Source organism: Echeneis naucrates, chromosome 12 (assembly GCF_900963305.1).
Source record: "Echeneis naucrates chromosome 12, fEcheNa1.1, whole genome shotgun sequence".
Taxonomy (NCBI): Eukaryota; Metazoa; Chordata; class Actinopteri; order Carangiformes; family Echeneidae; genus Echeneis; species Echeneis naucrates.
This window is the reverse complement of record NC_042522.1, coordinates 5,688,101-5,713,593: the sequence shown is the minus strand read 5'-3', so window position 1 is coordinate 5,713,593 and position 25,493 is coordinate 5,688,101. Positions and strand designations below refer to the sequence as shown.

The 25,493-nt window shown below is 39.6% G+C and overlaps 1 protein-coding gene across 1 annotated transcript in view; it reads right to left on the bottom strand.

The window, feature by feature from the left end:
- The window catches only part of LOC115052187 (matrix metalloproteinase-17-like), a 70,079-nt gene extending 44,915 nt beyond the window's left edge, over nucleotides 1-25,164 (bottom strand). The window contains exon 1 of the mRNA XM_029516173.1: nucleotides 24,950-25,164. Within this exon, the coding sequence (XP_029372033.1) occupies nucleotides 24,950-25,099 (150 nt within the window). The 5' untranslated portion in view covers nucleotides 25,100-25,164. The remainder of the gene's footprint in view (nucleotides 1-24,949) is intronic.
- Between the last annotated feature and the right edge of the window lie 329 nt (nucleotides 25,165-25,493).

The following is a 25,493-nucleotide window of genomic DNA, read 5'->3' as shown; positions in this document are numbered from 1 at the left end:
TGCGACAGCTTTGTAAAATGGAAATGAAGGATGCAAGCGTGGATTTGATACAGAGGGTGTGAGTATCAGGTAGGGAGTCAGACAACAAGGCAGGAATTCATAAATCAAACCACATTCTTTTCACATGCAAACAAAGACTTCCAACTCAACACTTTCACTCTTTCACTGCGACCTGAAAACTTAGAACGCTGAGAGATGTAATTTAATACAATGGGGCAGGTTGGCCGATCCCCTCAAAACACTTGATTAAATACACGTATGTACATGTTGCATCAAAAATGACCCTGAAGCGCATTTCTTTGGATAGAATAATTAAAACACCTAAATCTTCTCTGCTGCAATAATGCAAGACAACAGTTATATCATCTCCGTCTTGTAATCACACTTTTGGGCCATAGCTTGTAGTTTATCCACCGGCAGTAGGACATTAGGCGTTTTCTACTGTATGTTGGGTATTTTTCCACTCCCTGAAATTATATTGGAAATGTGTTTGCTGTGATTCAGGGTCAGACAGACATATATATGGTAACAGCATTTTCTGTAGCCAGCGAACTGAAGCGTGAAGCTGAATAAAAAGAAACCAACCAAAAAAAACCAAAAACAAACAAAAACAAAATAACTAATCTTCTTGGATCACTCATGTGTTATCTTTGAGAGCAGCTGGGGCACAAACTCTTCTCTGGGTTGATATGTGCTGCTTAATTGCAATAGTTCAATAAAATTGAACTTGAACTTCAACTCCCTCCTCTCCATTTTTCTTTGCTATCATTTCTCTGCTCCGAATGCAGCTCTTTTTATTTCATGGCCGAGTGCAGGAAAAGTAAAGGTCAACAATTCACACAGGCCCTTATGTCTTTAAGTCGACAACAGAGGTAGAGGCTGTTTTTATTAATTACAATACTTAACTTTAAACTCCATAATCATCTCTAAAGTCATTTTTTACCCTTTCTTGATTGTGCTATGAATATTACCTCCTGCAAGAACATTCTAATGTAATAATATGTTCTCTTAATCTGAAAGCCAATAAATATCTAAAATGTAAATGAATATTACTCTCTGGAGGCTTCTGAGCGCCTGTTTAGGGTGTGTGATAGTGTGCTGAGTGAAAAACTCAAACACCAGCAGCATATGCTAACCCCGGGGTCAAGCTTAATCCGAGATTTTCCTACACTATGTGCCTCCATTTGTGCGTATGCGTGCGTGTGACATTCACACCAGCGAGTATGATGTCAGAGGGGGTAAGAGGGACAAAATAAATGGAAACTTGAGGAGAGGTGCATAATTTCTCACTTCATCTTATGCTGTTTGTGCTCGAGAGGATAGAAGCCTCGCACAAAGAGAATCATTGAGAACGCTTGAAATGACTGCACCGCACAAAACTCTTCACATCTTAGAAGAGCTGGACGAACATTATTAGGGCACATGCATTGATGTCACGGTTTCTGCTACTATGCACAAGTTTTCTTTTTTGGAAACTAAAACGTTAAGCTGCAAAAATCAACCTTTCTCCTGGATCGGTTGTTATTTTAGCCTACAAAAACATACGAGTACAACAATGTGAGCAACTAACTTCTAATGACAACAAGCCAAAGGACAGTAAGAAGAAGTGTCATATAAGGAGTTAGTGGAGCCAGAGGAGCATTATTGAGTAAAAGGTGCAAATATGTGGTTTACATTCACCGAGACTTCAGTGAATACGAATGTTGGTCTTTGTCTGTTGGACACCAAAATGGACAACTGTTTGCTGGCACTTTCACCACAGCTTTATAAACATATGATTTTGTGGCTGCGTGTTCAGCTTGCGGTTGAGTTCCTCTGCCTCGCAGGGTAAGAGAAAATCAATCACAGTGACCTTAGCTCCTTTTGACATTTAACATTTCCCTTTATTTTAATCACTTTTCATTTCCCTTTGCTGTCGTTCTAACTGTCCTCTTCTCATCCATATGGAAGCTTTCTGTCCTCCAATGAGAAGGAAGAGGTGTGAGGCCAAAAGAGAGCAACAGAAGTATACCCCACATTTCACTCTCCGACTTCAGCCATATACATTAGGTTAAGCGCGATCGTGAGCAAGATAGTAGTAAGCGCTCTGCCTTGGGCAGGACACAACGGGAATATTAACAACTCCGTTTTATCAGCTTTAGAGGGCCAGTTCCAGGAGAATACAACACTCTCCAGAACTGAACTGCCAATTTTTCAAATGGTGTATAAAGGGGAAAAAAAATCCAGCTACGTCCTGAAGGATAACAGTCTCAACTCCCTTGTAACCGCAACCAGGTTCCCTCTTCTTCACTTCAGCCAGTATCAAACGTTTTCAAGTCTACAAACCAAAAAAGACTGCATGCTATTAAATACAACCTTTAAATTTTACCTGAGACTGAGCGCGAGAGCCAAAAGGTCGCATTCATGAAGCGTAAATGTAGATGTGCATTTTCTTTCCTTTTTGGTAAATGCACATTCAACTACACAAACATTTTCTGTTTTTAATGAGTTCCATTATGAAACCTGGGCAGGCAGATTTCATGCTTTTAAATTGGGAAAAAAAAACGGCTGCTAATTATTTTGTCTGTTTTGAGAGGAGGCCTTTGTAGTTGATGAGTTGACAGTAGTTGACAGTAGATAACAAGAGATGGTGCTTGAGAGCAGAAAATTGATCCCGATTTCTTTCAAATACCGTATAAAATGTTTTTGGGGTTTTGTTTTGGGTGGGAAATGATTTCATCTTGGTTAAAAATATATATATTACAGTTTTACTTTTCTCTGAGGCTCAAATAACACTGCTCTGACCTTTATTAACCCTGACTGGGCTTTTGCTTTGGTGGAAAAATTGGATTTTGCCCCAACTAATGTGCTGTGCTGAAGTTGCAGAAGCTTCCCAGGCAGGCAAACTGGTGATGATATCCGTGTGGTTTAAAATTCTGAAAATCTGCATGCACAATGTGCTGCATAACACTGAAAGTAAAGTCTTTGTTGCGTAGATCACAGAACACAATGTAACACCAGTAGTAGGTAGTTGTTAGCTGAGATTGGAGCAGCACTCAGCTACATTTCAGAAATATTGAGGTCTGCAGTTGTCTCTCTGACTCGGGTGAGGTGTAGCCATGACGAGGAAGATTCAGGTGTTACGAAGTGAGACTGTTTGTTTATTGTATGCAATCAGATGCCTGCGGTGAAACAAACCACTGTACACTGTACTGTAAGATACATTACAAATGGAAGATTCAAAAAAGGATGCAGGTTTAAATATCTTATAACTGGACCCAAAAGTGAAAACGGCCATCAGCACAAATACTTAGGACATACACAAAAAGGATCTGTGTTAAGACACAACACGCTCAAACAGAATATCATAATACACAAAGTCCAATATATTGTTGTAACCATTTCTATTTTGTTGTTGAAACCATTTCAAGCTGTCTGCGTGAGTTGGTAATTTCAAACCTTTTTTTTTTTTTGGAAAGATGCTTCACGTTATTTTTGTAAGCGTATTATTGAATTTCTGCACCCTGTCAGCCAACATCAGCCATCATTGTCGAAATATACAGCAAATTGTCAGTTACTCACATCTGAAATGGACGAAAGTGACACCTTGGAGACACATTAAACTCTACATAAAAATTGGAGCAGGCAACAAAAACTGTTAATGCCTGTCTAGACATTGTTATTATCTGTCTTGTCGCGCCTTCCATCATTCCTTTACTCAGAAATAGCAACTCTCTCTTGATATTTCACAGGCACATTTTAGAGAGGTGTACGACTGATGTACCAGATTAAAACAGAATAGAAAATAACACTTTGATTGCTGATTCTGAAAATGTATCATTAAGATGAAGTATTTTAGTATCTTGTGTGCAGGAAAAAAGAAGCTATTGGGCATAAATAAAGAACGGCTGTTTAGGTGAATTCCTCTTACTTTTCTTTGGGCAGTACATTCCTTAAACAAAAACAAGAATGAAATTTAGACAAACATTAATTTTGTTCCTACATCTGGTGCAGTTAAATGTGTTACAAATGCACATGGCCATTCAACTTCCTATACCAGCAGTGGTCATAAGAAATTATATTCAGCTTGTGAAAAGCCATGACATCCACATTGTAATTTGTACTGTAGTTCCATCTTAAAGAAAGACCTTTTTCAAAAACGTTGATGAAATGAAAGAACCATGATGAGGAACTTTACATGCAGATATGTGGGGTTTTTTATGACTACAATGAAATGAGAAACGGTTTCATAGGAAAAAAGTTTCATAGCTTCATAGGAAACAGAAAGAAAAAAAGAATAAAAGGAAATAACCCAGTCTGTCAGTAAATCAATTCTAACCTGGAGAGGGGCACACACAATGGAGGAATTGTATAATGGAAACGGATAATACACTGCAATGGCAGGCGTTCATATGTATTTTAGTTGTTGCCATTATAAATATACATTATATTAAGCCAACTAACACACACTTCTAAGTTATAACACCCTTCTAACATTTCACTCTGAGATACATAACAGATGAGGTTCAGTCATATTCAGGCTTCGTGAGAGAGGCATTTTGCATCCATGCAGAACTCAGCATTTTTAAATTTTTATTTATTATTGTTTATTTGAGAAGTACCAAGACTGAGATATCGCATTCAGATTGGTGTGGTCCTGCAACATTCATCAGCATTTTCATTTGTTCATGAACAATATGTTCAAGAAGTAAGGACTATACTGCTTGCAGCAAGTACAAGTCATCCTGCGCTCTGTGCAAAGTTGTTTTACTTTATGAAAGAACAAGACTGACACTTGTTTATTTTCAATCTGAGCATTTAAACTAGCATTTAAATTAAAGGGATCATTTAAACCTTTCAAATAAATGTTTTCATCATTTTGCAGTATTGCCCCATGGATTACAATGAAGCCAGTCCAGGGGGCGCAACTGGACTTCACACCACTCAAGGCAACCTCTTCAAATTCATTCATCCTCGTCTCACTTGTTTCTAATGTGCTGACCTTATGCTTACCTCTCTTGGCTGCGACACACGCATATAAAATTTTAAATCAAACCGTTTTTGATTCAACATTTAATTTTTTTTAGCAGTTTCCATTTAGTATTAACCATCTGAGGATTTTCCTCCATGCTTTGTGCTTATGTGGAACTTACTTTTTTTTTTTTTTGATCCAAACTCCAGATATCTGATCACTATCTCTTTATTTTTTATTTTCCTGTTCAGTCATCCTGTTGCAGGTATGCTGAGCTAGTTTTTTTCTATATGACTTGGATTTCCTGGGATGTTTACTATCTTTTAGAAAATTGTTAAAATGTAAAATATTCCGTTCATTGGAGGGGCTCTGCAAATGGTTCAGAGTTACTAATTTTAATCTTTTCTCTTTTATATACACGCAGGACAACTACTGTCTGTTATTTTGCTACTGTTCAAATAAAACATTATCCCCCAAGTAGGCGACTGCAACACTGCCAACCTATTACTTTCTGAAGGAGTAAGTTGGGACAATACTTTCCATAGATGTGCACACAATTGAAAGACGCATTACACCAGGTGTAGATGCAGAGAAAACAGAATGTAAAGAGGTGATATGTAGACACACACACACACACACACACACACACACACACACACACACACACACACGTCCAGCGGCCACAGTGCTCACATAGTCCGAATCTGATACATTGCAGTCATTATCAGAAAAAAAAAAAAAATGTAGGCACCAGATGATACATATGAGCTCTTAGATTCTACTAGAAGGTATATAATCACCAGCACAGCAGAGGGAATGTGCACTACCCGTGCTATTGAGTATAATGGGTGGAAAACAGAGTCTGAGCAATGAAACTATGTCTGTACTGTATATGTGTGGTATGGCCAACCATTGGCTACAAACCATTATAATCAGGCCACTGTTTATCACTATCACACTACTCTTTTTTTCTTTATATAAAGGTGTTGTTAGGAACGTCTTCTGAAGCAGAAGCTCCAGCAGAAGGTATGGAAGCAAACAGTAACCAGAGCACTGTGCCTTTCTTCAGCGTTATTGTTAGTATAATAATAATCATAGCTTTGTAAGGATGTAGCACAAAAACAGCTTGGATTGGTTTAGGAAAATTGCTTGATTTGCATTAATATAAACAATTCCTCCACTTTTGTTGCCATGGTTACTTGTGTTGATATAGATGCAGTTGTGATGATTATAGAAACACATGCTCCACGTGGGGACCCAACGCTGGTTTCCTGTCCCTTACTCTTGTGTTTTTGTGACCCATCCTTTCTCCTCTAAATGCAGCCTGGGGCACAGATGACCTTTCAGAGGGAGGACAGAATAAGGGGCAGGGGAGTATGAGTGTGTGTGCTATAAGTATATCAGCTAATGTACCAGAGAGGATGACTTAACTGGGGACCGTACTGGACATCAATTACTCACAAAGCGATATAAGGTTAAACGTCAATGATTTAGGAACAATCCTGGGACCACGAGTTTGTAGCCAGATAATGGTCTAAATCAGGAATATTTTTTGTGGGTCCACATGCTCTGTTCTTTCATAGGAGTCACAGTTAATAGATCTTAATCTTGACGTAACAGTTGGTATGACTTTTTTTCATCTTAATTGGCCTGCTGAGCTAAGAGACCAGACTCAGTTTAGAGCAGTTGGTGGCCACTTTAGCCTCTTCGCCTTGTGAGCAGCAAATACATGCTGTCCACGTCCTTGGTGCAACTGCAGGTTGTAATGGGGCACTCAGTAATATGGAAACACAAAACCATTAACAAAGGTGGTGAACTAGTTTACCTCCCACAAGACAGTGCTGACAGCTCACCCTAACCCAGAAATAAGAGCTTTACACCAAATTCACTGCTGTGATGTTTAATGACCGAAGATGCTGTGACGTAAAATGAATTGTTAAATGTATTTCAGATCCATTGTGCACTGATAAATATAAAATACTTTTTTTGTTTTGCTTTTGAGAGCAGCCTCACATCCGTAAGGCTAGTACGGTTGTATCATCTGCAGACTTTGCCAGACTTGATAAACAGTGCCATGAGCACTGTATGTCAAGGGAAAGTAAGGGTTAGAAGGGGTTAGAAGTCCCCTGGAGCAGCAGGGACGGCCGCTGCTTCCTGTAGCATTGTGAAGAGGATGGCCCAAAGAACACACGAAATCTTGAATCCACGGGGTTTAGTCTTACAATATCCATGGGACTGCAGAGAAAATCAAAAGTCACGCAAGCCTGTCAAATTCACAAGCTCCTAGTGAATGAGTTAGAAGCACATGGCACGGAGTTAAAGCAATCAGAGGGGAAACAATGAATAAGCAGCAGCAAAACACTGCAAAGGCTGGCACCAGGATGGTACACTGAATCAGTGTTTCAATGTTTATCCTGCCTTTCACCATGAAACTATTTGGCAACAATGGCAAAGAGACTCTTCATTAAAGGTGTCTATAAAACACCAGATTCTTTATGTGGCTTTAGGGCTGCACATGACTATTTGAATTATCAAGCTCCATTTTTCAAATTGCTTGTACTGTCTGCCCAAAAGCCAGTGATACAAGATTGACACTGACATGAAACAGCTGAAAGCAGTTAATCCGAATATTTGGGAAGCCGTTTGGATTTTTATTTATTTATTTTCCCAATACATTGATCTTTTCACGTGTATCTGTTTCCGCTTATCTGGACCGGTCACCAGTCCGTCTCCGGGCCAACACACAGAGACAGACAGAGATGAACAACCACTCACACTCACACTCAGACCTACAGACAATTTAGAGTCACCAGTTAACACAAACACGCATGTCTTTGGACGGTGGGAGGAAACCGGAGAAACCGGAGTACCCGGAGGAAACCCACACAGGCACGGGGAGAACATGCAAACTCTGCACAGATAGGCCCCAGGCCTGGGAACTGAACCCACAACCTTCTTGTTGTGGGGTGACAGTACTAACTAAATGCTGCGCTGCACAATGAGATCGCACTGTGCAGCTTTACCACCACTTGACATTCAGTGAGCTTACATGGTAAAGAAAGCCAAGGAGTGAAATATAATAACATTCATCTGTTGGATTTAAAGCCACATTGCTGCAAGCAGATGGCATACACTCCAGCCTGCTGAAACACTCAATCACCTCATTAGACAAGTACTTCCACCTAATGTGCTTATAATGGAACACATGGCTGATTTGTCGTAAGGATACGTTCTGCTGAATCTGCTTGCTTTAACACCCCGTTTTCACTCAAAGCCGAATGACAATGTTTAATTACATATATCTAGGACTCCGATATAATTCAATTTATTGGACCCATGTGAAACAGCCAAGTGTGTGTGAGAGTGAGTGTGTGTGTATATGTTTGTGTGTGTGAGAGAGAAAGAGAAAGTAAAGTGTGAGTGAGGATTAAAATGCGGCTGGTAAGTGAATCATTTAATCCCTGGCTTAGATACAGCTGGTTCTACAGAGAGCTGAGACACAACTCCTGTCTGTGGAGGAGACGAAAAGTGAGGGAAAGAGAAGAAGAAAGATTTAAAATCGGCAGCTCTCTCTTCTAGATCTTCAGCTCTAAGTGACCTACACATGCTTGGTTAATGGAAGGTGCCATTTGTTCAGTCCTGTTAAGTATGGAGCCGTGAAAGGCAGAAGGACGCAGGGATTGATGGACAGCCTGGTAATAGAGGGAATTGATCTAAAAGGCAGCGGTGTTGAAGGTGCTTGTAATGGCTGAAGCTGTGTGCAGAGTGACCTGGTGGTTACACAGCCTGCTATGACCAGTAGTTTTCAATTCAGTGCTAATGCAGTAGACAGAGCGGTGGCAAGTAATATAGTGTATTCTGTCAGTATGATTAGATATGATAAACATACTGATAAAGCAAGTGGGTAAAGTACATCACAGCGCCATTCACATGATGACAAACAGTCAGACAGTGATGGTGGGCGAAATGGCGATATAACATATGAGCTTGCTCTAGGGAAGCAATTTGGGGTTCAGCATCTTTCTCTGGAGCGCCTCAACCCATCACCTGAGCCACACAGGTGAAGAGCCTGCTAGCTGCAGATTATATCCAGGTTGCCCTGATGCCAACAAATGGGGTAAATCATCTGAGGTCATCTCTGCAGCTCAAGCTGTCCAGGTTCAAGTTTGAAACACAAGACATTTTTAGGTTGGGGCAAACATTCAAACAGCCACTGCTCTTTATGTGGAGAAATGAATGTGTTTTTGTGATTGTCGTTTGAGAAAAACACAAGTTGCGTATCAAGATTCCAGAGCTGGGAATCAAACTGGGCATTATGTGGTTTTGCTTAACCCTCAGGCCACAGCACTGTGTCATTAAGGTTGTGTCAGTGGTCATGTCAGTTGAAAGAAACCCACACTGAAATTATGAATAAGGAATGCAAATCAAAAGCAGCAGCATGATGTTTTGTTGATGTGATCTTTTTTTTTTCCTATCTCATCCCTTCACTTTGCTTTCTTCAGTGGACTTGATCGCTAGCCTAGTTTCTTTCCCTTCTCCAATAACATTCAAGTTGCCAAAACAGGCACAAATAGATGTCAATAGATGGATGATGTTTGAGCACTTGCTGACACAACTGTCTTTGTTACTATCCTTGGTAATGAGAATGGCAAGGCTCGACCACATAGCAGCATTATTAAAATTGCCAGTCCAAATCATTGAACACCCTGTATTACATTAAACGTGCCGATTCTTGTTGCAAATACCTAATGTGTGCTGTGGAGAGCAACTTTATAACCCAGCCATAAAGTCCTTCTCACTGCAGGCCAACAACCATAACATGCTTCCATGAGGCACTGCTTTAGTGTGCAGTGTAAAGATTTTATTTTATTACTGTTGCTTCTGAAAAAGATGTTGCTGCATGTCCCTCTTTACCCTTCTTGATGTCGTTGTTTTGAACGCAGAGACGGAAAAGAGCCCTTTTTAGCGGTGGATGTGTATTCCTGGGACATTATATAAGTGCAATCAAAATAGTGAAATCAATACATCTACTAGCAAAACACTTTATACAATTGTATTTTAATGTCATGCGACATGAGGTAGAAATTTAAGTGAAGGGGATAAAAAGGAAGGCAGCATTTATATCACAAAGGCATCAATCTTTCCACAGCTTCTGTGGAAGTGTCGAGGATATTGAAGGAGCACTGGACAAAATTATCAAGGAGCATATTTTATGTTCGCTCCAGAGGGGATTCACAGAGTGCACCAGTAAAAGTAAGTTGGCCTTAGTTTACAGATAAACAAACTGATGGCCTAATTGTCGAAAGGTTTATTTTAACTCTACTACTGTCCTCAAATATAACAACCCATTTGATCCTTGGGGTCAATGTGACCTCAAGGATATCTACCTCCAGAAAATTTGTTAAATTATTGACCAAGTTTTTCTATGAGGGACATTTATTCATTGAACACATACATAATTCCTTGATTGTAAAATTGATTAATACATTTCCAGCAGCGCCACCATCAGGCCAAACTTTCAAAGTAGAAAGAATGTATCTTAAAAAGTTTTCAGCTGAATCTTTTCAAATTTATTGGTCACATAAATGACCACAAAAGGATGAATCCTATTGGTTTTGATGACCCCATGACCTTTCATTTACTTATTTCTAATGTCTTGATGTAATGACTTTTTTAGTTACATATTTGAAATAAGCCACTATAATGTTCAGCTCACCCCTCCTCCTTTCTTATCTGGGGTTGGAACTGACAGCAGCAGAGTTAAAGAGTTAGACTGATTTATTTGATCTTATTTTGTATTTTTCACTTTGTGGGATTTTTTTTTTCCCACTACAATTTTTTGAATAATGAGGAGTTATCAAAAGATTCAGTGGCTCCACTTGGGGAAAAAGCCCCCAAACCTCCTCTGAAGTTCAACTTCTCTATGGGCAGTGATGTGGTATGGCACCCAGCCAAAGACCACAACCATATTGCCACAACCCTGCTATGGTATTCATTTCATATGCCCCAAAAGTAGACACACATGTAAGGTCACACACATGCACTATGCATCTATACACAAGTACAAACACACACACACAGACATCAATTGTGCATGAATTCTGGTATCCGAAAAGTTGTTTATCCGACAATCAAAATAAATCCAGTTACTTTTGTACTTTTATTCCACATTGTTTTGCTTCTAGGCATATTGGCTGGTACGATACTCGTGTGTAGCTATAGCAGATGGCATCGCTGTTAGCTCCAACTTCAAACAAGCTGTAGAAATATATGAGTGTATTTCTGGATCTTGTATGTCATTTATAGGACCAAGGGTTTAACTATAAGGCGAGTGCATTATGAGAACTGGCGGCAACTGGTCTGACAACACAAGCTGACATGGTTGAACGCACACTATCCTGATCCTATTCCCATGGTGGCCCATGTTTTGTTTTTTTTTTCTGGATTCTCAAAATAACAGCAAGTATATACTGATCCAGACCAAAGCTCATATGGCAAACAGTAAAACTAGTACAATGCTCTACAATACCAGCCAGCCAATGTATCTGAACTGGAAGAACTGAACAAGAAGAAGTTGAACCCCACCCCCAACTGTTTCAGGCTACACTCTGAGATATTGCCAGCATTACATTTTGTCAAACCAACTTCTCATCCTTACCAGGCTTCAAACTTCAGTAACTTCATTTTCACACACAAGCAGTTTCACCTTCCAACCCCCCACCCACCTCCAAGGAGGGAAAAATACGGTAATCAGACAACGAACAACAAAGAAGTCAGGATTTTATTTAGAAACCCCCATAGCTCCCAACTGTGAAAAGTACAGCTCACCCCACTTGGTGATGAGTAGTTACTGTGACACTGAAGGATTATCTGAGAAAAAGGAGTCTTAACAGAAGGGAAAAGAGGTGAGATGTTGGTGCCTGTGTGTGTGCACTACAGCTGAAGAAATACATGTGCTGAGGGGAACTCTGCTGGACCAACAGCAATAAACTGCTGCACAGAAATGGCAGGCCCACTGTGGATCAGCTGATACCTCCACGGCCAGAAAGTGAAACCTACAGAGGGGAGTCCACACCACAACAAAGTCGAACTTCAAACCTGAAACATGGAGAGCTGAATTGGATGAAATGAGGTGCAGAGGGAGTCTTCTTTGATTTGAAATTTAACACAAGCGCACCTTGAAAATGGGGTCAGAGTTGAAACTGCTGCACCACTTCGGCGTGGAAATGAGATGGGATGTCACACCTCCACACTGAGATGGAGAGCTTGACCATGTGTGAGTGCATGAGCCAATTCATTTTACAGTCTATCTGTTACTCATCTGCCTCTTCATTCTTAATGCATTTCATTTACCATGGGGGACATCAGGGAGCTGGTGCTGCGTATGTGTTTTTAACTCACCTCCTGTGGATAAAGCTGTATTCATGACATATTGGTAATAAGATGCTTTATGTGCAGGGAACAGTCCAGCTGCAGGGGTGACTGTGACACTGTAAACCAGGACAATTGTAGTCAGTAGTGGGAAAGGAATCCAAGTAGAGTGTCAGTAAAGGAACAGTCTGGTGGTCAGGGGAATTTGAGACACAGTTTATTGTTATCCATCACCCCTTTTTGCTTCCTGACACCAACCCCAAAACTTGAAAGATTTTGGTTTGCATTAAAAAAAATGAATAAAAAGAAAAAAATCCCTGCCTATAAAGGATGAGATTCAATATTATATTTTATCTCTTTTTGGTCTGCATTTGTCCTTGTAGTTTAACACCACAAGCTGGGTCAACTTTTTGTGAGATTGATGCCTTTTTGTCTTACAGCTAAACGTTTCATTATTTCAGTTCGTGTCTGTGACCATCACTAGCCCTCGCTGGATCTTTATTGAGTTAAATTACCTTTGTGAGGTAGGGAGGGCAGTGCTACACCACAGTGAATATAGGGGGAAACAAAAGGACAGACAGACACGACAAGATGAACAAGGTAAGGGAAGCAGGTGGTACTATTGGAATATAATAGAGTGAAGGTTGCTTTGTTTTTCCTGACACCCCATTCATGATTATGAGAGTGTCGAGAAGTAATTGGATTTTTTTTTTATAAAAGAGGTGCAAATAAATAATTGTTTTACAAAAACGCTGCAGCCATGATGTAGTAAAATTAGATTTTACATTTTTAAAAAGTGATTAGTGTCTTAGTGGGATTTATCCTGTCATTGGGAAAACCTGCTGGTGCAGTTTGTCCCATTTCTTCACCTTAGGACCAGTGAATTTATCACTACTGCCCTTCCTTGAAGTCACCATCATACAAATGGTAACCCTTCCCTTTCCAGAGTAAGGTATTACCAAGTTGCTGACACCAGATGTCACTTCTTCACTGATCTGCAACAGCAGTCAACCATGACAGCAAAATTTCCCGTGATGCGATATGAAGCGGCAACAGAAATTTTGATGCAGTATCTATCTGTGCAAGTTCTGGCATTATCCAAGTTCAAAATCAGGTCATTACAAAACACCACAGTTAAACACTATCATCATTTATATAATGCATATATTTTCATCAATGTTTGTACCAGCACACAGGTAGTGCCTTTAGTACTTACGACATTAAAAAAGTCACTGACAGTATTGATTGACTTAATATTTATGTGTAATCCAGTAATAAAAATGTAACCAAGAGTCACACAGAACTGCATCACTTATACAAATCATAATGCACAAAATATTGGAACTTTAACAATCAATGAATGGAGATCCCAGCTGATGGCTTCCACTTGTAAGAAAGCCACAAAATAAAAGACCGTTGAATAATAATTTTCAAACTACTTACCCAAGCAGAAATTTTTTTTTAAAGAGAACAAAAAATAAATGTACTAATCATCCAATTTACAAAAAGACCTAGAATAGATGCATCAGAACTACACAGCATGCAAAGAAACTCGCTCAAACCGCTCAACAATAAATAAATAATAAAAAAAAAGGATAAACTAATGTAAAGATTTAGATGTTTCACATGGAGAGCCAGATTAAAGGAGAGAAAGTCCCACAGTCTTGGTATATAGAAGATTTGTGTTTTTATCATGCTTCTACATCCTGGTAAAAATTTGTGATAAGAGGTGGGAGAAATGAAGGACTCTAAGAAGCATAAGCGAGTTTGTGGAGCTACAGTGTTTCTGTATACCTCAGCAGTACTTTAAACAATAGAGCCGCTTAAAGCAAGTTCTAAAGAGTATGTGTTTGCTTCAGTGGAGTCATGTAAGATGCATAACAAATGCATTAAAAACTGTAAGCCACTTCAGCTACTCCTCTTTGATAAGGAAAGAGTGCTTCAAGCCTACCGAGAAACACAGAGCGCATAACTCTTGAAAGGATTAGCTGATTTAACGACTTGTCTTTCAAAAAATTTTTCAAACAATGACTTTAAGCTGTTTATGATCATAAATGTCCAACATTTTTAGATTTCAAAGAGGATATCATTTGCAGCTTCTCTTTATCTCAGATCATTAAAAGTGTATTTATTTGAGTGTTGATTGCACTAAATAATTAGATGATAATATTGGACTGAGTAAGTTTGGCCATTACTTTTTGACATATGAATAAAAATTAATTCAGCGGCATGCAAAATGTAATTGTTTGATCGATGAAACAAATTGCTTTGCAGTGAGGTTTCTTGCATATGTAATATCCAAGTTTCCCGGCATTCACGGAACAAAGGAACAAGAAATGCAAAGACAAACCATTGCAATTAGCACAGAGGCCTGCCCTGCTAAGGCTGAACACGGGGCTCAAAAGGCCACTGCATGCTATTTACTCTGAGTTCAGCTAACATTCTGTGCGTTTATTAATTGGTGTGTTGAAGCAAGTGTGTTGATTGCAAACAGGCTGTTAGATCTGAGGATCTGTGTTAAATGTGGAGAACGTTTTTTCAATGTATTGTGCTGTGATTCAACACCAAAGCAATACAGGAGCTTTCATTTTTATACAAAGCAAAAAGACCATGGAGGGTGTAGTTTTTTGAGGAAGTCAGTATATTCTCCAAGTATGTGAACATTTAACAAGGGAAAAAATTTACTGTTTTAAGAGACTTCTTTTTAGCTTTAATTTGTAATCTTTGTTGAATTGCTTAAAGTATTTGATCTCACCAATACCCAGTTTATAAACTATATGACTTTTATCCAGTCTCTTTCTCGCAACTAATAAAGCAATTTAAAAACAGATGGATCAAACTCAGACAGATACGGCTGCTGACATTTAAATATGAATTCAGGCAAAACCTCAAACAAACAAGAGCCATTAGTTTGGAGTCTACTGTGCAAGAGCCTTAATTATTCTAACAATATAAAGTGAGAGCAAAATATATAAAACGGCTCCATTTATCTTAGAAAGTTAGAAAAATAAGATGAGCCAGACTGGACTCATGATGCCGTGGCATGGAGTGATATTCTTTGTCACTAAGGATAATAAAGAATTAAGTATTTGAAAGAACCACAAGATCCCTTAATTAAATTAAGTTAAACTAAACAGGATCGAGGAGCAGTGGCTGAGATTTATTAATACTACATTCATTGCAATCATTTAATAACTTCTGTAAGACTCCCTCCTACACCTCTAAAAACCGTGAATTCATTGTGGTATATTACATCAATCTGACAGATTGAGGTAAATGCAATCGAATAAAACATAAACCAAGTTAATGGATTTTCTTTCAATCGAGGAGTGTAGCTCAATTTTTAGTTTGTGTATGTGTTCCTATTATTCTCTATCCATCCATCCAACATCTATGCAAACAGAGACCTCAGGCCTCAGGTTCAAACCAAGAACTACTGTGCCGTGTTTTTAGTACCCTATCTTTATCTATCTATATTTTACCTAAATTTGTCGTGTTTTCCTTGCAACAGGTCTCAGGTCTGTGTGCCACTATATCTAGCACCCAAATGGATCCTTGCTGACAGTCGTTGGAAGGTGAAAAGTTCTATTTTTATTTTTATTTGAAAATATGCTTATGTAGATTGGGTGTGAGAACATTTACACATACCACAAAGACCTCCGCTGAGTGAGAAGGCACAAGCCTGAACCCTCTGAGATGTGTGGATGTGTTGGATTACAATGTGATCATTAAGTTATCAGTAATGGTTCAAGATCAAACACACTTTGAAAACACTACTTTGTTTTTGCAGTAACCGTGTTCTAGCGCCCCCCTCCCACGCTCTGATGCCATTTCTACTTTATGCCTGTAGAGACTACAGTCTGGACACTGAACTGCTTGATCTTTTGTGGGGGATATGTAATTAGTTTATTTGTCATTTAGGGAGAGACATACTGAGAAATAATTCTTTTTGTTTGTCTCCCATGGGCTGAAGAGAGAAGAAAACACTGCAGATACCTAATTAGCCAATGAATAATTGCTGAGCTAACAGGGACCTCAAGATACAATCTTGAACGTAACAGTTACTCTCCAAATTAATGTTGCTGTGTGCATTCTGTGCCTACAATGACTGCGCTCTCAGTAGCCCAGTCTGATTTTTATGCCTTCGCGCTTATAGCTTCCAATCTTTTTATTATAATTCCATAAGCACACTACTCACAGACGTTGGCCAAACATTCAATGTCTCCCACTTGAGCAGTTCATCTTTGCCTTTCTCTCCCTTTCTTCATTTTACACAGGCATACAGGCTAATTTTCCCTCATCTTGAAAGCATACGATATTGAATTTATTCCAAACATGAAACTTTCCTTGAACTTTTCTTTTCCTTCTTTCTTTTTTATCCCCTTCAGCTTGATGTGAAACGAAGCCAGCAATGCCCATCACTCCAGTGCCTATGTCAGTGATGAAAATCAGTACCTGCCTTTCTCTGGAGAGGGAACAGTGTCATTCTTTGTCCTTGCACGCATATAAACACAATGTATTTATTAAAATTCTGCCAGTTTCAGAAGACAGGCGTCAGAGGAACTTTGTTTTTGCTTTGGGGTTTCCTTCTATTCAGTTGGCCGGCCTCTGGATTATTTTAACTTTAACATGCAAACGGCACAACTCCAGAAACCACCATAATTACAAGATCTAGTCAGTCCTTTGAAAAGCACTGGCAACTAAAACTTTGATCTGGTGAATGACTTCAGGGAGACGGGATGACTGCGTTGAAATAAGATGACCGCATGGAGTTAATTTGGGGGTTTCCTACATGGGGAGCCTGACAGTGAGCCAGCATGGATTTAACCCACAGTTACAGTAAGTCATGAAACCACAAAGAGCCAATGGGAAATTGGAAGGATGATGCTGGAAAATGGTTTGATTCAACAAGATCACCTTCTCTGATGTTTGTGCCAAAAATCTATAGCTATAGGTTTGAAAGCAGAAATTTGCAAATCCATTATTTTGTAAGATTACAGCTGATGTATATTTATGGTTCTGTCTAATAAATCCGTCATTGTAGAACTTGAACAGGCCTGATTTCCCCTCCCACGGTTTGCCATGGATGGATGTTCATGCCTTCAAGCAACAGTTTGCATATAAAATACTTCTTATCTGCTCCTCTGGTCACTCAATAAAATATGTTTTCAAAGAAATGCATTGGCCAAGGTTTCAATCAGCACCACAGCAGCAGTCTCAAGACATATGGCTGTGGGAAAACACCCACAAGCCCCTATTTTTATGATGGTGCAATGACCAGGACAAGCTACTCTCTGACAGCGACCTTGAAATTAACTTAGGCCATTTGTTCCAAGAGCAGCATATGTAGCATGGGTAAAGGGAGCGATGCAGAGAGGTGGGAGGTTGAGTCCATTCGAATGACAGATTTTCCTGGAAGAAAAGATGTCTTAGACTTTCAGACTGAGAATACATACCTCACATCTGTTTCAAGTGTGGAATCAATCCACCAATTTTCTGTTTTTTTCAACCAGAGCAGAGCAGACTAAATACCTGCATGAATGCATTGGAATAATGTAACAGTGCTTTAAAAAGATAGAACATCACTCAATATCTGTTGTCCATGGCAGCTTTGTACTGTTTCAGACTCTTTCTGCAGCCGTCTAAATGAAGCAGGACAGACTGTGTTGATAACACTCTGGCTTGAGAAGTCTCATAGCTGAGTGCCACTGAAATTGCATGCAAGCTTTGGATTAATGCATACAGATAAAAACCATCTTGTTTTGTTTTTTTTTTTACCTCTTACAGTCTTTTTGCATTTGCACTGCTGCACATACATGAGCTGAAATAACGTGCTTGTTTGTAGTTGCCCACAGAAGCAAGTTGAACACATCCCAATTTTTGCGCCAGTTGATTTGCCACGAAATGGGGCTCATGGTGTCAATGATTCATGACATCATTAGGTGTGCAGCAGTGATGCTGCATCTCAGAAAACATCAAATGTTAGAAACTGTGATGATGTACTCTCAAGCTGTCATGTCAAAATGGAGTTTTGTGTTTTACAATAGATGATAAAAGGAGAAGCATGTGAACACAAGAGGTGATGAAAGTGGAAGACACAGATTCTAAATATAAACTTGGTGAAATACTTCATGAGCATAGTTCAAATCTTTGTGTGTACTGAGGCAAACACATTCTATTTCACTTAATCACTGTTTTACTTGTTTGATCCACAGATCATGTACGTGCAAGACATTCCCAGTGTGTATTTTGCTTTCTCCTACTGTTCTATGTGTGAGGTGTAACATTAGCGTAACATTACTGTTAACTCACCATTGCAAATGTTTCTTTTGGCCTCAAAGTGTTTCAGATGCATTTCACTCATCTGTGGTCAGACTTAAGATTTATCTTCATATTTTCTGTTGTACTCGAGGCTCAACCTAAGAACCACCTGCAGTCAGTCAAGTTCTGGAGTCGTGCTGTCAAATCTTGTCTGGAAACCAATGTGTTGTCATTGTCTGAAAAAGTCATGCAGCAATCTTACAGCTGCCACGCATCAGTCCCACATCACTATGCTACAGTGGAACCCAATGACGTGTCAGGACTTTTGAGTGACTTGTTGGATTGGTTTTTGAGGAAATCATGAACTCCCCAGTCTTCTCAAAAACTAGCAAGTCTCGGGGGAACTTTTAGGCTTAACAAGGCAGAGGTGACTGATTGGATATGAAGTGGATTGAATGACTGGTTTCCTTCCTCCTGAGAGGCAGACAATGTGCTATATATTACATTCTGAACTCTGTTTTCTGTCAATCTCTGTGGAGAAATATGCTGTAACATTGAGGTCTTCTCACACAAGACATTGTTCCTGAAATAATCCAGGTTGCCCTGAATATGAGTCCCATGATGCATCTCTACAGACAGAGGGTCACGCTGTTTGATGGAAGTGGGACAGAGGTGCTAAAAGTGTTCTAACGATCCAGGCTGGGAAAGTAATAACAGATTTACATTGATATGAGCCTTATCATCTAGCTAACTAGTTCTTAAAATTACTCTTTCCGTACAAATCCACTTCATTTAACATTATCTTCTTTTCTGGACCCTTGCTGTTTCACTGCAGCAATTGTATGAGCCCTATTTCCCTTGACTGTCACTGCTTGCAGTTGTCTCTTTGAGCCCCCTCTATCCCTCACCCGCAGGGCCTTATCAGAAGAAACATGATGTGTGAAGAAGTGAAGAAGAAGATAGAAGAAGTGGGACTAAGAGAATAAAGGGACTGAATGTAATGCTGGTGAAATGCACACAACTTTAAAGCTAACACAGCACGACTCAGTGCTGTGCTGATGACTGCAGCCCGACTGGCTGTGTAAGGGGAAACAAGGGGAAATGTAATTATTTCTCAATACATTTTTCTTATGAAATAATGAATTACTAAAATGAACATTTTCCATATTGCAATCCATGCAAAAAGCTCCTGGACCCCAGTTGAGATGATTAACAGTACTTGAGCAAAATAGATGGGATTCAAACCGAAGCACAAGTGGATGTTATTGCACAAGTATGCTTGAAAATAGGGTTTTATTTTGCTGCTGAAGTCTCTTTGTGTCATTGCTCTGGTTCTCTTAGGATGCAAGTCACAATCAAATTATTGACCTAATTACTGAACATCTTATGGGTATTCATGAGCTCTATCTAAAGCCACACAAACCCAAAAGGGATTGTGAAATGCATCAGACTTCATCAGAACAGCAACAGTTTGATAAATGTAGGATTTTAATAAGAATCAAAAACTGTTTTGCTTCTGACTAAGGGGTGATCATTATCTATATTTGTTTTGCTTTCGCTTCTTAATGCATTGTCAAGAGCTGATAGGAAGGGGGAGGGGAGGGGTCAGGCATGGGGGCGGCTGAAGCACCTATCGCTCCAGTGAAATTGATGCCAGATGGTGCTTCCATTGAAGAAATTAAACTGCAAAATGAAATTGAGAAGGGGACTATTTGGGTGTAGTTGTACTTTCAAGCTCTCACACACAGTGTTAATATTTAAGGATCATTTCTCAAATGTGTAACGGTTGTGTTTCTTTAACGAATAAAGCTCCACAGGTGGCTGAGTATACAGTAATTTAGGTACTTTATCAGATGCTAATCCGGTCAGCTCCCTCTCACTTATTAAAAGGGAAGTCCTGATTGTACAAGTGAACAGCTCCTCAAACAGTTCTGTTTCAGTGGAAAAAAAATACTCCACATGAGAAATATTATACAATGAGCAGAAAACAAAGGGTGCATTAGATTTTAGCTGGTATGATTCAATACCCCCAAATGCTGAAATTGCACTATTCAGTTGTATATCAAGCACAAGATCAGCAAAGCTATAAAATGAATACTTCTGACCTGCGCTTGACTGCGTGGTTCGGTTTGGTTGTGGTTGTTGTGAAGATGCTTGTCATATACATGATTCACAATCTCAACTAAATGCCACATGATGGAAAGTCGCAGCAACGGAGTGTAATGGTTCACAGTAGGCGCAATGATGAAGAGCAAAAGATTGCTCTGTGGTAATTGTTTTTTTTTCCCCCTTCCTTTTCTGTTTGTCTCAAGTCTTGAGTGGATAGCAGCTACGATCTCTCTCACACAAACACACACACACACCCAATGTGGAGAAAGAACAATCATCTGAGCCTATCTGTTCCTCACAGCCTTTCCAGTGTCACACAATGATGCGCTCAGTATGTCCGCTGGCTCCTCAGGGGCATGAAATAAGTCACTGGCCAACTAATCATCATCATCATCAGATCTGTCTGCACTGATACTTTCTCTCTGTCTCTCATGATGAGATAGGGGCTGTATTTAGATTCCACTGTCTAGTTAAATTGTCTTGTATTTTGATCAGTGATCAAACGTGAATCTCTGTCATTTCAATGAATAAAGAAAACGTTTTGTCTCTTAACTGAAAAGAGTGGGTGTTTAAATTTAATTCTTCCCATTTATTAGCTACATTTTCTTCCAAAGTTACTGCATTGAGCTGTAACTTGTTGATCCCTTTCTTCCCGACACGGTCCTTTTAGCACATACTATGATCAAATATTTTAGTAGAATTGTTACAAATATGACCTTAACTTGCTGGTATCTGCCCCTCTCCCCTTTGAGCTCCACAGTCACTGAGTCACATAACGCCTCTGAAGCGCAGGCTTAATGTGAAGAGCAGGACACCCATTCCCTGAAGCTTTAGGAGCTTCTACAAGGGAAAAATCTTTATTCTTCGTTCTCTTGAGGAAAGACCAAAGCGTCTCTGTTTCTTGGTACCCAGCAAAAAAAGTAGAAAAGTGAGATCTCTCCTGTGCCTGCAGGCACAATACAAAGATCATTCCACAGGCTTCCTCATAAGAACTGGTCAAGCTGGGTGACTAGTAAAAAAATTATAAACGTGAAAGGAACTTTCATGTCTGAGGTTTCTTGTCACAGGAAGTTCTGAGATTTTTTGCCTTCACAGCAAGTTACTTTTCAGATGGTCCACTTTTCAAAGTGTGTGGACACATTTAAAGATGCTGGGGTGCAAGGGAATTCTAACACAACAAACTCATCGATGGCAAATGTTGCATCCTCCCGGAAAATTTGAAAGACTCAGTTGTTAAAAAAAAAAAAAAGGAACATTTTGGTAAAGCACCATCTGTGAGGAACAGTCTGAACATACCAACGGCAAGAATGTGGAAGCTTCTTTTTTTTTTTTTAAAGAAAGGCTTTTATTTAATTATTTGCTCCAACAGTGAAAACATGTCACCAAAACTCCTCTCCTTCTACAAAAAGGAAATTTAAAAACACATTTCAGCCACGATTTAAGCCTTTGAGACTTTGGTTTGGATATACAGTTAACAAATATGCTATTAAGAAGTTCTACTAAGAGCATCTTTTCTTTACATTGGTAGAAGGATTGTCAAAGCCAATGCACAGGAGATTTCAGTAGGTTATGTCTATATTTTCATTTTATTGCTCCTAACTTTATTAGCTAGTGGGTCAGCTGAAGGGTGAAATTCCTCTTGATTGAGAGGGCTTACTAAGAAAAAAAAAAAAAAAAAAAAAAAAAAAAAAGAAATTGATGTGTGTAACTTACTGTACAAATTGGGTGACCTGCAACATAGCACAAGCTGGACAAATGTGGACAGTTTCAAATTTGTATCCATGACAGGGTTGGCAGAGTTTCTTTGCACTTACCAGCCACATTGAGTGGGGTGAGGCATCACAAGAGTAATGTCACTGTGATTGCAGGCTACAGGACCACTTTAAACCACGTGTATCATATAGCTCAATGTAAAAATGCAGGAAAGCTTGAACCTTGAGTATTATTTTCTCTGTCATGATAAATTGAAGAAAATGCTGCTTTTACAACAACTTTTCATCTGGAGATACTGCAGTGTTTGTGGTTCACCTAAATCTCAAGAAAAGGAAACCAAAAAGCTGTGCTACTGTAGGGTTACTGTACAAAACTGACCACGACAATCAAATGGATTACGTATACCCAGGACGATGTGACAGCTATAAAACATTCATGTGCTTTTATAACTGTAAAATCTGCAACTGAAGAAAGTTAACAATGCCCAGTAATAATAATCATCAGTAATGATCAACAATCATTGGCCAATCAGGATCCGACAGGCGCAGTCTTGGGGCCTAAATTGTCCCTGAGACAGCTGCCAACACATTCCATTACTTCTATTTTCTTTTCAATATTTAATGAATCCTCAACCTTACCGATGTGCTTTCCAACTGAGATGGCTCTTGTCTGGCAAAACATGTTGTTAGTGCTGAAATATGGCACCAATTAGTTTTTTTTAATGTATGACGAAACAAAACAAGACAAGAAATTGAAGTTGAAGGAGCGGAGATCAGTAAAGTTCATAGGCTGTTTTAAAGCTTTGTTAGTCAGAGGCTAAAGCTACGCTGTGAGAAAGAAGTCTGAGCAGGTCTCAGTAAAAACCTTGTCAGAAGCAGCCCAACTGACCTTTTGGAAAACCAGGAAAAATTGATTCAGAGCTAAGACACAAAGGACCATGTCTCGATGTCAGGGTAGTTGGCATCGACCTCAGCATCGACTCATCGAGTGGATATTTCACGTGGAAAACGGAGATAATCTAGGGCTTGTAGATTAATTGTGCTGTCTTAAGAATGACTTCTAAGGTTATAAAATATTTGTACAAATTTCAGTACCGTACATGCTTTTAACATGTTGAAATTCAAACTGTCCCTGTGTTATCCACACAGTCGTTAATTAAAAGTCATGGCCAATAAAAGCTCGGTGTTTAATGTGCATGATGTGTCAGGAAATTGTAAAACAACATTTCAAGGTGAAAGTAAAACCTGAAGCAAATAAATAAACAGAAACTGATCAACTTGGGTGCTCTTGATGTAGTCTTCAAGAAAAAGGTTAATCCCTGTGTGCAGCTTTGAGACAAGAGTATGCGGTTTGCAGTCAGAACAAGCAGGTAAAAAAAAAAAAAAATTCGTACATTGCCCTAAGGAGTGAGTAAGGACTGAAGTGGAGTTGAAGCTCTACATGACAATTAGCATCTACAGGCCTATGTATAATAAAACTTTCCCTTACATTTCAGTACAACAAACAGTGTATTAGCCATCAATCTAGAAAAGATTGGAATACACTGGCACATGCTGTATAAGCTTCAGCCTTTCCCTTTAACCTCAATCTTGATTACATGACAAAAGATGTCGGGTTTGTGGTGATGATGAGGAGGAGGATGTATAGCCACTAATCATTTTACAATTTACCTTGGTCTCAAAAGACCTCCCTCATTACTCTTGTGAAACACATATGAAAATTGAGGATTTTTTTTTTTTTTTTTTTTTTATTCACTTCATAATGATGCTTTGGGTTTAATCTGTTACATCATTAACTTAAGTCATAAGCAGTCACAACCATACACTGATTGCTTCATATTCTTTCGATGAAGTTCCCTCTTATTAATATATATATCAGTTGAATTTGCTGCTCAACCACAGACCACTTTATTCAAGACATCCATTGTCTGGACCTGGTTTTTCTGAGGCATGACTGACCCAAAAAAAGAAAAAGAAACCTATAAAGCCTCATGAGCCTTATGGATTTCATCTGTTCCAGTGACCTCCAGTGTCCTTATTATGACAGGATACGTACTATGTCAGCACACAGTGGATGAGGTCAATATGATGCCAGTGAAAAGCCCCCCCCCCCTCATGCATTTATTTAATTATAGGACACTTTATTGTTTTCATCAACACTATCATTATTTTGATTGAGACCATTTCTTTCCCAAGAATAAGATTGTACGCCGCTTTCTTTTTTCCTCATGCAATGGGCTGTGCACACTGTCTCATGCACGGGACTGCAGAGCAGTGTTAACATTCAGAGCAAGTATTTAGTGAAGACTGCACTTGCTTTCCTGAACCTTCAAGAGTAGCCTAAGTAGGACAAGGAAAAGGAAAAGGGAGGAGAAAAAACAGCGTCCCCCCCCCTTAAACACTGCGCTGGGGTGTGATGGGGTAAAAAAAAAATAAAATAAAAATAAAAAGCACACCACCCACTGTTCACTGGTGCCACCATGTAGGAAAACTTCCGAGCCCCTCTTTCATAAGTGGGGAGGCAAAAAAAGGTTCGAAAACTTACCACCCCCGTGTCCAGCTGCTCGGTAGTCAGGGAGGGAGCCGCTCCAGTCATCGGTAAAAGCCACAACATGGGCACCAACAGCGGCAGCAGCAGCAGCAACATCTCCGGAGAAATATTCCTCATCCACTTGTGAAGACACAGAGAAACCATGATGCCCTATGACAGGCTGATCCTGCAGGGCTCAGACACCGACCCCGGCAGCCGCATCCACGGGATCAATCACACGCTTCCACTCCTGCAAAAAAAATCTGCCCGAGCAAGTCTACCTCACTGTTGAGCGCAAACACATGAAACACATTAAAACCGGCGCTAGAGGAAATGAAAATGAAATAAAACAAAATAAAATTTACTTAAGCCCATTCGAGCAGTTTATTTCCTGCAGAACTACTCCGACAACTTCTACCTAAGAGTTCATGTTGGGAGACGAACTGCGTCCTCTGCTCCTCAGTCAGCTCCACCTCAGCTAAAATCCCCTCGAGCGTGCAGCGCGAGCTCCTCCAACGGCAGCTGCGTCTCGACCGCTGACTAGGAGCAGCTGCGCGCG